Source organism: Suillus fuscotomentosus, assembly GCF_016647785.1.
Source record: "Suillus fuscotomentosus strain FC203 chromosome Unknown F5891scaffold_20, whole genome shotgun sequence".
Classification (NCBI taxonomy): Eukaryota; Fungi; Basidiomycota; class Agaricomycetes; order Boletales; family Suillaceae; genus Suillus; species Suillus fuscotomentosus.
Window position 1 is genome coordinate 223,827 of NW_024539532.1, and position 13,417 is coordinate 237,243.

The 13,417-nt window shown below is 47.8% G+C and overlaps 3 protein-coding genes across 3 annotated transcripts; 1 reads left to right on the forward strand and 2 right to left on the reverse strand.

Moving 5' to 3' along the window:
• On the reverse strand, positions 1-506 carry F5891DRAFT_1127969 (uncharacterized protein; the record flags this gene model as incomplete). Its single annotated transcript, XM_041364233.1, has 3 exons — positions 1-159; positions 232-370; positions 466-506. The coding sequence occupies 3 exons, from the start codon at positions 504-506 to the stop codon at positions 1-3; spliced, it is 339 nt and encodes a 112-aa protein (XP_041227284.1).
• A 2,079-nt stretch (positions 507-2,585) lies between these two features.
• Positions 2,586-2,906, reverse strand: F5891DRAFT_950210 (uncharacterized protein; the record flags this gene model as incomplete). The annotated part of the gene is made up of 1 exon (XM_041374936.1): positions 2,586-2,906. A coding segment is annotated over one exon (321 nt), but the record flags the coding sequence as incomplete, so codon positions are not given.
• A 7,220-nt stretch (positions 2,907-10,126) lies between these two features.
• F5891DRAFT_979217 (uncharacterized protein) lies at positions 10,127-13,392 on the forward strand (the record flags this gene model as incomplete). The annotated part of the gene is made up of 8 exons (XM_041376855.1): positions 10,127-10,196; positions 10,250-10,536; positions 10,596-10,839; positions 10,886-11,766; positions 11,823-12,272; positions 12,321-12,526; positions 12,577-12,914; positions 12,962-13,392. 8 exons carry the CDS (start codon positions 10,127-10,129, stop codon positions 13,390-13,392), a joined length of 2,907 nt encoding a protein of 968 aa, XP_041227286.1.
• Positions 13,393-13,417: the final 25 nt, after the last annotated feature.

A 13,417-nucleotide genomic window follows, 5' to 3' on the forward strand; every position in this document is an offset into this window, starting at 1 on the left:
TTAGAACTCCCTGAGCGCCACCGGATCCACATTGAGTTCTGAATCCCACTCCAGATACTGACACATCTTGTGTTCCATCTGATTTATTTCTTGCAATTGGAACATACCCTTGGCTACAATACTCCAAGATTTGTTGGAGTAAGTGTCGTCACAGATAACCTTGAATGTGAGTATGAAAGCGGATATGAAAAGATGGTGACCCGAAGATCCTCAAGCAGTGGGGAAGCACACTTTGAGTTGCTGAAGGAGGATGAGGGCAGTGAAGGTTACAGAAGACAAAGGGGGGTACTCTGGACAAGCAAACAGATGCGTAATGAAGCGACCACATAACCAGAAAACCTGCTCATAACCATAGAATGGGTCAGAATATCTTGTCGTGGGTTGAGTAGACTGAGGTTTATTAGGAGGTGCCTATGTATGTATGATTAAGGATATGAATATGATGAGCAGCTACTAAAAACTGACTGATGGTGCAGGATGATAGCCCATTTGCAAATGAGGAACATTCTGGGTATTCTGAAATGGGGAAGGGTGGGTAGGTATTATAGGACCGTGTAATACAGCAGCCATAGTGATGGATGATGGTGAGTGGAACGGGCGGTGTCGTGTCATGAAGGTTATCTGAAAGTGCAAGTGTGTCAGAGTTTGGGAGTTTTAATTAGTTAGAATGGGATAGGGAAGAATGATGGGGTATATAATTTGAATTAGGGCAGTGTGAAAGCAAAGAAGGAAAACAAATGGAACCAACACCATGAGCCTGGACCTGGGATACAAAGATAGGCAATTGGCTTCAGATTAAGATTCAGAAGTTGCAACTTAGTTACAACAGTAAACTCAACCAAACAACTTCACAAGAAATGCAATCAAATGCTGACATAATCAGATTGACAATCCATTGAAACACACCTAAACATCAGTTTCAGAACATCAGCGGTATTTATATTAGTGTAGGGACAGTGCATAATTCAGAATACATGAAATTAGAATACCCCTTGAGCTAGCTCAACTCTGAGCTGAATTTCCAGCACCTGGACCTGCAACTATTCCCTGGGATCACATCACCAACAGTAAGTAGCAATATTCAGTGCCAAAGTGGCTGGAGGAGGCAGGAAGGGATTTGTGGTAGGTGGAGGGGTTGTGTTGGACGAGGAGGGAAGGATATAAGTCGGGTAAGGTCCTTGACCTATGAAATCCTTCTTGACCATGTCCTCGCTCCAGATACTGACACATCTTGCTGTAGGACTTAGAGTCCTTGTGGCCTTGTAAAGGCTATTTTTGCAGTGTGCCATAGGTCCTCACATTGCGTGCACTAATGCTAATGCGGCACACATCTTTTCCGCTATCGGTCAACAGCTGCGGCTCGCACGTGTGTATTGGACCGCACCGGCTTTTCTTCAGCTCCATCGCACATCCTTATCCTGTCCTATCCATGTCCTCCACTTGTCTATTGGTGCATATTTTACTTGATTTGGAATAGACTGACCATATTTCCGATGCTATATCGTTTATATCTCTATTACTTTCGTCATGGACCCTTATTACCTACTACCACTACCTACTTGGCTCCAAATAGTGCTTCGGCACACTCTCATATATACCTGTACTTATGAATTTTCATGTATCTTTTACCTCCCACATAGAATCTATCATCCACTTGCACACATCAACGTCCGAATTCAAAATCTAAACTTCACATCAATCGCCACACATGTCTACCTATTGGCCATGTTATCCTATTGGTTCTTTGTTCCGACAATCTTCGAGCTACTTACAAATCCACCGCTTCACCTTAATGCTTCGCAGCGCCCGCATGTCTATACTGCACAGCCGTGCATTACCATGCGTCTACGTATCTTCGGCTGCTCAATCTTGCTTTGCGCTGCGTCAACAGCAGCTCGCTCGTGCTCGCATTGCATTGTGCTAGTCCTTGTGTTCCATCCATTCTCAACCACTCTTATGAGTTTCAGTGACTTCCCTCCATTTTTACATAGAGGAATCGTTCTCAGTAGCAATCCCCTTGGGCTGAATCATATACTTGTGTCCAGAGGTCTATTTGAGTTTTACCCCACTTCATCTTTTCACCCCTTTCACCCCTTCTCATCTAGCTATCATTCTTTGCACACATCGCACTCCATCTGGTCAATGATTTTACAATCTTTTCCAAGGACATCAGAGAAATTTCAATGGTACAAAGTAAGCACTCACAAGAATGAACGCAGCAGCATGAAGACCCTCCCATAGGCCAAGGGCTATGATGGCGTGGTAGACACACCTGAGGAAAGATCCAGCTTTCTTGTGCTTCATGTCATGATGGTTATGGTGGTGTAATCCAGCTTTGTCGTGGTGATGGTAAGATTCAGCTTCATGATGGCGATAGACCTGCAAGATGTACCCATCAGGAAGAAGCTCCTTGATATCACCCAAATTTTGCTTCTCAGAGGAACTGGTGGGGATGTTTGGTGTAACGGGTTGCACGAACAAGGGAGGATTCAGAGGTGTAAGCATGATTGTACTCTGTGTGACAAAATGGATGGCAGCAACATTTAAAATCAGCCAAAAGGTTTTGGGAGCAGCTGAAAGGTGCATTACTCAAATAGAAACAAAAAGAGCTCAATGTTGTTCACAAGTCTAGTAATTATGATAGCTAGTCGAACTTCCACCATCGGAGTACTCTGGTTATGGGAGAATTGGAAGTTCATATGGATCATCGTCATTTGTTCGATAGTGTGCTTGTGAAGTTCAAATGCACTACCATACTCCTTGTGGCCATCAAACAGAACTATACAGAGTGCCCAGTGGTGTTCTGTTTTCTTTGCACCTCCTCCATTTTTAATTGACGCATTTGCACCTGGTTCAGGGTACAAGCCCTTTTGGATGGTGTCATCAGATGTCACAGCACTGATGAGGGACCAGGTCAAAGTATCTGTCCAACTGACAGCTCAAGGTGAGTTATGTTTCATCTGCTTTCTGATATCTTTCACACACTCGATGTTAGGGACTTCCTTGTCATTATTTTTCTTGTTCTCAGCCTTCTCAATAGCCTCCATGGTATCTCTGACTTTGACTTTGGTACCCACTTGCCGCACTTTTTTGACTTTTTTGACGGGCACTTTCTTACAAGCTTTCAGCAAAGATTGGACACCTTTTCCTTTTGGTGCCATGCTGCTCTAGTGCAAAGAGGGTGCTCACAGTTGCTTGCATGCAGGACAAGTACATTTAATTAGATATGTGTATTTTTAAATAGAAGAAATACAGCTGTTTACAGTCTGAAATCCGATTCAGAATTGTGAGAAGCACCTCCAGAGGTGCTTTGACAATTCAGCACGATTCGACATGCAATCTGATTCTCAGTGTCCAACATTGTTTTCTGAATCACATGCTGAATCACCTCAAGATTGTCCACTCTGACTACCACTATTATCTGTATATGAAAGTGTTATGCAAGTATATATCTACATCCTTTTACATGAAGTGCATCTTCTTGGCCAAATTTGCATGTTTGTCTTTCCTCCAGCATTAAGGTCGGAAGTGTCGTCATGGCTAGAGATGGTAGCAGCATCGGAACCCATGCATATTACGGGGTTGAAATAGAATGTGCCATGCGCACTAGTCTCACTGTTTTGTGGTAGATCCCTTGGCCAAATTCGCTTTCCTCCAGCATTAAGGTCGAAAGTGTTGTCATGGCTAGAGATGGTAGCAGTGTTGTAACCCATGCATATTGTGGGTTGAAATGGAACATGCCATGTGCACTAATTTCACTGTTTTGCGGTAGATCCACCCCTTTCTTATTACATGTATAGTAGTTAATGGTGCAGGCTGAGCTCATTGCTCCTCAAATGTTTATTGTTGAATAGTCTAGCCTACTACAATTCTTTGTACTGAAAATTATGCTAATTTCATGTTGCGTTCAGCGGTTTGAACTCGTTTGAACTCGAACCCGACCATCGTGAACCCATTCGAAGTGGTCCGGCCCAGAGTCCAGCCTACCTTGGTGAACTTGACCGAGGTTCGGTTCTTGGTCCTCAATTATTTTGAAAAATCCGGACGGAACTGAACTTTGGCAGCACTAATGGCCTACAGCAGTGGTACAATATTTATGAGAATGAATGCAATAACAATAACCAGCACTGTAAACAAAGTCACATGACATACCCGCACGGGTATTGCCAGTGACAATGCCACACAGGTTGTAGCGATGAGAGCTTATAGGCAGACGTTAGACGGAGCTAGACAGTATATTATTATCTCAGTCTCGAGGTAAAGGACTCGTTGTATGTACCTAGACAGAATATTATTCTAAACGGACTTGTTAGCTCGTAAGGTAAAACAATGGTATAGGCGCACTCACATCTCAGTCTCGAGGTAAAGGACTGAGATGCTTCGTCGTAGGTACTGCAGACTTTATCATACGGAAAATGTAGGAATGAAAATACTTTGACATATATTGTAGAGCACGAGCCAACATCAAACATCGCTCGTTAACTCATTCGGGATGCGCTCGTACGAACCTACTTCCTCATCCTTCCTATCTCGGATCCCTTGGCCAATGGTTCATCGGATCGCTCGGACTCCAATACTCCCCCTCGAGCGCATTCCAAGCTCATCAAGACTTGCAGCTTTTGAAGGCGAGGACGGGGGAGGGGTTTGGTAAAAGCATCGGCAACATTGTCGTCCGTAGGGCAGTAGAACAGTTGGAATGTGCTGTCCTTTATGTGGGCACGGATGAAGTGGTAGCGTATGGAGATATGCTTGGTACGAGACTGAAATTTCCCGTTTGACGCGAGGGCAATGGCAGCCTGATTATCGCAATAGACGGGAGTGGGGAGAGCTGGGGACTCGTACAGTTCTTCAGTGAGGTACTGCAGGTATAGTAGCTCTCGGGCGATAGTAGTTAGGGCGATATACTCTGCCTCGGCAGTAGATAGAGCTATCAACGGCTGCTTACATGCGCTCCAAGCAACGGGGCCGCCATTCAACATTACAATGTATCCTGACATTGAATGTCGATGGGGCTGGGACGCCCAGTCCGCGTCTACGAACGTCTCGAGGCCGGCCTCTGTGGAGCCAAGGGTGAGTTCGAAGTGGGCTGTGGCTTTTAGGTAGCGCATGACGCGCTTAGCAGCCTCCCAATGAGGCTTTCCAGGGTTTCGCATGAATTGCGGGAGGGTGGCAACAGCGAAGGAGATATCTGGGTGTGTGCTCGTGGCTGTGTACATGATTGAGCCGATAGCCCGCTGGTAAGGCACATTGGACATGGCTTGTAGCTCACTGTGCATGGAAGGACATTGCTCCAAGGACAGTACCGTCCCAGGCTCCATAGGTGTCTGCACAGTTTTCGCATCAGTGAGGTAGAAGCACTCTAGGATAGTGTCAATATAAGCCTTTTGTGAGAGGGAAATGGTCCACGCTGTCCGGTCGCGAGTGACTTTCAAGCCTAAGAGCCAATTCAATTCTCCAAGATCTGTGATCTCAAAGAACTCGTGAAGCTGGGATTTGAAGCGCTGGATGTGGGAGGTATGAGAGGAGGTTACTGCCATATCGTCGACTGAAACAGTGATGACCGTGTGCTCCTGCAGGGTGCGCTTAAAGTAAACAGCCTGGTCAACTTGCAAGCGACTGAATCCAATTTTGGAGAAAACACCGGCCAGCTCTTTTGCCCACTCAAACCCGGCCTGCTTTAACCCCGGCAGACTTCTCCTCAACTTCAGAACCTTTCCTTCCTGCCCTTTTCTCAAGTAGCCCGGTGGTGCCCTCATGTAAATCTCTTCCTGGACGTCTGCATATAAGTACGCACTTTTGATATCCACCTGGTGGATTTCCCAATCACGCTTCGCAGCCATTCCGAGGACAGTTCTGATGGTGGCCATGTTGCAGGTGGGTGCAAACGTCTCAAAATAGTCAACACCGTACTGTTGATGTTGCCCATTTGCAACGAGGCGCGCCCGGAGTTTAAGCTTTTCGCCGTCCGGGCCGCGTTTGGTGGCGAGGACGTAGTGACATGGGATGATGTTTGCGTCATGTGGCAGGTCGGTAACTTCCCAAGTGCCAAGTTTCTCCAGTTGGCTGATTTCATAATCAATAGCCTCTTGCCATTCTGCACCATCTTGGCCATTCAGCGCCTGCTGCAACGAGGGCTCTGGCTGCACTGCAGCCATAGCATACTGGTGAGTAACGTAGTCTTCCTCTCCTGGTACTGACTCTTCCTCTTCCAGCTTTTGGATTTCGGCTGCTAGGTTAGCGCGCTCCCCCTCATTGAGGGCGGAGTAGTAACCTGGCGGTGGGCATACCCTTGTGTACCGTGGAGCTGCAGGGGGTTCTGGTGGCGGGTTGTGGCTCTTTGGAGGGGTGGTGGGTGCCGGTATGTGGTTTCTGGGAGGTGAGTGATTGGCTGAGGCTTCCTGGGCGACCTTTATGACGACAGGATTGGAGGTGGACTCCCCCTCGACCAGGACGGCATCAGCGACATCAACCGTCTGAGGTACGTACGTCATGTTACGCTCGACAGAAACACGCCTCTTACCCTCCCAATAGACTCGACAACCCTTACTCTGGCTATCCACCCCCACGAACAAGGCCTTCACAGCCTTCGCATCAAGCTTCCCACTGTCTTCCACATGGACAAGGACCTCGCTCCCAAACTCGCATGCGAGTGACAGGTTGGGGCGTTTACGATGGACGAGGTCATAAGGTGTGTGTCCAGGTATAGACCTGGAGGGCAATCTATTTTTCAGCCAGACGGCATAACTGATGGCCTCTGCCCATAGGAACTTCGGGGCATCTCGCACAAGCAACATAGCACGTGCATGCTCAACGAGCGTGCGGTTCAGGTGTTCCACCACGCCGTTTTGCTGTGGGGAATCATGGACCGTCATCTCCCGGGTAATGCCATGCTCCTTCAAGTAGGCATCAAACTCAGCACTCAAGTATTCCCCTCCTCGATCGGAGCGAAGGGATTTTGATGTGAAGGCCATCATGCTGTGTGGTAAGTCTTGCCTCGTAGTGCTTGAATGCATCTAATGCGTCACTCTTGCGCTTCAGGAACGTCACCTGGGTCTCGTGGGAGTAGTCATCGGTAAAGCTCATATAGTAGCTTGATCCGGCAAGGCTCTGAGTTTGAGCCGGTCCCCACAGGTCGGTATGGATGACCTCGCCATATGCCTTCGCGCACCTTGCTGACTCTCGTGGAAACAGTTTACGGGTAGATTTTGCCTGGACACATGTGTCACAGAATTCATCAGAGGACGCCGCATCGAGGTTAATGCCCTCAACTAACCCCTTCTCTATGGCATGCCTCACTGCGCCTTGAGAGACATGTCCGAGGATTCTGTGGGCGTCGTAAACAGTGCGCTTCCCCTTTGCTACATTAGCTTGGTGTTGAATGGTAGCTGCAATGCTATAGAGGCCCTCGATTTGAGGAATGGTCGCAATAACTGCGCACGCTGGCGATGGAGACAGGATTTTGCACAACCTGTCTTCGAAGTGGACGGCGAGGCCAGTGGAGGTGATGCGATTAGTGGAGATCAGAGTAAACGCCATACTAGGTGCGTATAGTGTGTCTTTCAACGTGACTAATGTTTTCTCCTTGCCATTGGGCAACTCCAGCTTCACATCCCCTCTGCCTATAGCACTTAGGGTAGAGCCATCCGCTGTATGGACATTCTGCGGGTCTATGGGTTCATAGTTTACGAACTTGGACTTATCGGGGCAAAAATGCGATGTTGCCCCGGAGTCCACTATCGCGCCTCTGCGCTCGACCAGAACCTTTAACTGTTCGGCAATGCTGCTGAGGCTGGACGTCGCGAAAGCGTAGTTATCTGGAGTGGGGTCAGAAGTGGCCGAGTTCGCGCCTTCTTTCTGTGCGCGTGCTCCTTTCCTTCTCTGGTTTGGTCCCTGACCCTCTTTTCCTCCTCCAGGTCTCCAACAGTTGGTTTTATAATGTCCTTTTCGCTCGCAATTGAAACAGGTGACGTCCGTGTTCTCTTTGCTCGTGCTTCCGCCCTTCTTACCCCTCCCAGGAGGAGACTTGGCTACAAGAGCCGAATTCCCACTCTTCTTGGAACCGCGTTTGTCTGTCAACTGACAGTGTTCGTACTCCTCACTGATTACAGTGATGAGTTCATTCGAGGTGAGTGGTGTCTGGGTTATCCTGGCAGCGGCATTAATGGAGGACAGAATTGGTCTATATGACTCCGGCAATGATCCCAAAAGGATGGCGTGAAAATCACGATCTTCGATGGAGGATCCCATGCAGGCTAGGGACTCGCGCAACCTCAAGAGCTCGGCGAAATGCGCCTTGACGTCGCCGTTCTCCTCGCAGCGTAAGTCCTGCAGGCATCTTCATAGGTCTACCTGTACTAATTCCGTCTTTCCTTCATGGATGACGCAAATTTTGTTCCAGATACTGGATGCGCAACAACAGCCTATCAGTGATAGTGCTGAATATTTGTTGCCTGACGAGTGAGTCCTTTTGGTAAAACTCGTCCAGCTTCTTGTCGTGCTCATCGATCTCGGTCTGCGAAGGTGTCGAGCCATCCGGCTTTGTGACAGCTTTCGTTGTCTCGTCAATCGCGTATGGAATCGGTTTTACGGCTCGACCATCGGTATAGCGCATCAAACCTCTAGCACCCAATGCCGTTAACATTCTCTCCTTATAGGTTATCCAATTGGACCTGTCTTCAGCTAACTTGGGGATGTTAAAGAGCGCAGAGTTTGTACTGGGGAGCATGCTATCCATGGTAGATCCAGGGCTCATAACCTGTAGCGATGAGAGCTTTTAGGCAGACGTTAGACGGAGCTAGACAGTATATTATTATCTCAGTCTCGAGGTAAAGGACTCGTTGTATGTACCTAGACAGAATATTATTCTAAACGGACTTGTTAGCTCGTAAGGTAAAACAATGGTATAGGCGCACTCACATCTCAGTCTCGAGGTAAAGGACTGAGATGCTTCGTCGTAGGTACTGCAGACTTTATCATACAGAAAATGTAGGAATGAAAATACTTTGACATATATTGTAGAGCACGAGCCAACGTCAAACATCGCTCGTTGACTCATTCGGGATGCGCTCGTACGAACCTACTTCCTCATCCTTCCTATCTCGGATCCCTTGGCCAATGGTTCATCGGTTCGCTCGGACTCCAATACAGGTACACGGGTCACGGGTCTTGAAAGTCAGACCTGCACCCATACCTGTGAGGTACCCGTACCTGTGACCTGCACGGGTTACCCATACCCATGCCAATACCTATGCTTATCTGTTAGCTTGTGCTAAATGTAACTCCCTGTGTTGCTGCAATTTGTGTTGAGTTGAAATTGGTATATCAAATAACTTGTACAGTTGGTAGATAGTTTATTAAAATTGTTGCAGTAAAGGGACACAAGGGTCTATTACATACACCTCCAGTAATTTACTAATGATCCAGTAGTCAAGCAGTTACTTACATTAGAGTTTTCTCTGCTCTCAGATTCTCGTGATCGAGCCCTGTTTTGTTCATTTTTTCCAATTTGGTGCCCACCGGGCGTTGCCGTCTGAGTTTAAATATCTTTGCAGTCGTTCACTATATCAACTGTGCTCTTCACGTAATCCGCTCCTTTCCGACTTCCAACTTTTGATTGATAGGTATTAAGTATTATAGCTCATATATCACTTTGGTGACTTTATATTTAGCATCTATGTGAACTTGTGTGGTACGACGGAGCTTTGGCGCGCGTATGCATGGTGCTTTTATCCTTCGTACTTGAGGCTTTGCTACTTACATTCGATGTTTCGGAATTTGTCAAGCTAATGCGCGTTGGACTCAAGTGTCAGAAACTTAATCCTCATTGAAAACGGTCCGTCCACAATCCACAATTTGAAAATTGTCGAAGACAATACTGCTGCGTCGTCGGTCCATTGTACGCACACCACAATTTTTGCAGCCACATTAGCTAATCCACAAAAGTCATTCACTATAAAAGCTGACCTTCCCGCATTAGCAGGGTTTCTTTCCAACTACATCGATACAATACGCTAGTCTTAGATTAGCTACCTAGCATAGCTGATTCAATAAACTTTGAGACAAGTATGTCAAAATCAAGTCCGTTGCAAGCTTGGAATTGATGTATCTCAATACAGATCACACACACATGTCCAAACGCGCCGGATCACATCACGGTGGTGATGAACCCACCCCGAAGCGCCTTAGAATTGGTGAAGGTAAGTCGTGATTGTGATATAGTAGTTCATATTGACATTCATGAGCGGTACAGGGAATCACACAACAGCATCGGCACTTTGCGATCCCCATGCATGGGACATTCTTTGCAAGTTCCTCACCAGCAATATGTCGATGGGTGAAATGGACGCTGCTCTTGAATCCTACCTCGGCAGTCGATTCTCCGCGGAGGACTGGGAGGAACCTCGACGTCTATTGTTCTCCGGCGATGGAGATGATGAGCAATCCTTGGCAAATTTAATTGAACTGAAGATCAAGTATGTACCCGAGCCCGAACCTCCACGCGCCATACCTGTTCAACACTTGCGCAAACTGCGCAAAGTAAGTCATTTGCAAACTGATAATTCGGTCACTTATAAAATGAATTACAATTGTAACAGAAAAATCTGTATATACTCGATGAAGCTGAGGAGGAGGAGGAGGAGGAGGAGGAAGAAGAAGAAGATGGGGGTGGTTCGTCTGTGCGGTCGCCGAAGGTTGCACGTTTATTGGGCCCATCCGCGAAAGATAGGTTGGCCGCAACCTTTGACGATATGGCCACTCGCTTCGAACAGAATTTGGCGACCTCATCACACGGTCGCCAGTTTCCCACTGAAGACAGAATGTATCTGCTTCGCGTTCAGAGTAGGTCCAATCTTTAATGGCGCAGTATGTACTCACTGCGTCCTAGGAACTGCTACTGAATATATTGCTGCGCACCTTCGGAAGCAAAAATTCCCCGTTACCGTGTCAGCTTGGGTACCGGGCCAGCTCTACGTGGTGGCAGACAGCCCCAAAACCATCTCACAATCACTGTCTTCCTCCTATTATCTCGCCGTGAAGGACTATACCATTATCAAGGATGAAGAACGCGAAGCTGTCGAATCTTCTCGATCCAAGCTTCCCGACACAGCGTGGGTAAGAATCACGAAGGGCAAGTACAAGGGCGACGTAGGCAGGGTCTTCAAATCCAAAGAGGATCTTGTCGAAGTCTTAATTGCCGCCCGGGACTTCCCCTATAAAATGTCTCGGGGAACCCGAGCACTGGTCGAGCGATCTCGCCTTCCGAATAGCAAGGGAGCCCAGACATCTGACATCATTTTGAATGGTGAAGTAGTGGGATGGTCGTACAACGGAGAGAGCTATTACAAGGGGCTAGTAGTCAAGATTTTCCATCGCGATCACGTAGAACTTCTTGCCTCGCCTCATGTTAACGATATTCAGCTCCATCTGGAATCCGGGTGGGACATTCCCTTCCTGAAGGCCGCCGTGGTAGTGTTCTCGATGCAATTTCTGCGCATGGGTGATTTGGTCAGGGTCGTCAAAGGCTCTCTTCGTGGAGAGTCTGGCACCGTCGTCTCCATCGACCATACCTCTGGTTCTGTGGGGTTGGAATTCAGCTCCAACGAATGTCTCCAAGAAATAGAATTTTCACTCCAGGACATAGAGCGTGTCTTTTGGGTTGGTGACACTGTTAGAGTTGTAGCTGGTCCATACACGGGCTTAGAAGGTCACCTCATCCAAATGCTCGATGATGTGTTTCACGTTTGCCAAGAGACTACTAAGGAAGTGGTAAGTTTCTGGCTGACTTAATCTCTTGGATGACTGAATTAAATCGTGATACATAGGTCGAAGTTTCGAAGTATTATTTAGATCGGCGTCCTCTGAATCACACTCTGAAATCGCATCTGCCAACGCAGCAATATTTCGAGCCTCCCTCCGACTCCGATTCCATTGAAATCGGGGACTACATACAAGTGTTGGGTGGGGAGCACGCTGGGAGACGCGGCGTTGTAAATTGGTTTTCTAAGGGAGATACCAATTTGTGGTTCCGTGATATCTTCACTGCGAACAACATGGGGTCCGGCCTGTCCAGTATATCAGTTCCTGCTACAATGGTTCGGCGGACGGATCTCGCCCAAACACTCGTTTTCACAAAAGAAAGGGGCTATGATGTGAGACCTGGAGACACTGTGAGTGTCGCCCGTGGGCCGGAGTACGGGGCACGAGGGCTCGTGCAGCATGTAGACTTTCCGAACGCTCGCCTGAGCCTTATATGTGACGGCGACAAGTCACTCGTAAGTATTATTAATCACTTCGACACAAACACTTCTAACTTGTTACAGATCAATGTTCCAATCCGCTTTGTCATTAAGACACACAATGCCAGCTTGGACTCTTTCAAGAAGGACATCGGTCATGAAGTCTTCGTTATTGGAGGTCAACGGAAAGGCTACCGAGGCACCCTTGACAGTCTTTCCCTTGAGACTTGCACTGTTGCTGTGCGCGGGCAGGTGCGCGCTACGCTCAAACTTCACGACGTTGTCACCAAGTAAGCGGTACATATGGTTTTCTGTGACTTAAAGGCTGACCATTATCAAGGTATGGAATGAGATTAAATGGTGTGATGCTCGAAGGCCCGGAGTTATCTTCATTCTGCGATATGCGGAAAAGGTCGTACTTGGCGCCCCCACCTCGAAGCGTCACTCCGCCTGTCGAACAAATACCCTCCAGCTCGTTGGCTTCGATCACGGATCCCAGTCTTCCATCATCCAACGGGTGGTCCGAGTGGTCCGCGAGCCCCAGCAGTGTTGATGTAGAGCATGATCCTTCATCAAGCGCCAATCCCAGCTCGTCATCGGCAATGCAGGCATGGAGTGTCGATGAGCTTGACGTCCAGGACAGCATTGAGGCAAGTACCGAAAAACTGCGAGACACCGGTGAGTTTTTAAGGCAGGCATCATAACGTTTACTAATGTTAATGTAGGCCCGCTACCTTGGTTGATGTCTAAGGAGTTTTCTTCAGAACTCTTAGGGTATCACGTATTGTTCAAGGTCTCGGTGGGGTTCATGAACGGCAGGCTACAGAGACGGTTTGTGTCAACGGCTTGTCCTGACCTGTTCTGCGGTGAGAACGGGCCCGCACCCGAAGGTTGCGTGGCCGTGTTCTGCACATCCAACAGTGCTGGAGCTGCAATTGAACACTATCACATCCCCGCCAGCGACTTGAGCCCGGCTCCTCCGCGCAAGAAAAACCAAGAATGCCTCATTCTTGATGGTGTTCATCGCGGACTTATACGAACTATAGCGAAGTGTGAAATCGCCAAGAAAAACACTGTCGACATCAAGATCACGCCTACGGTTACCGTAACTTTACGTTCCGATCAGATTTGTCTAGTTGAACGCACTCGACAGTAGACTGTACTCTAAAATCCATACAGGA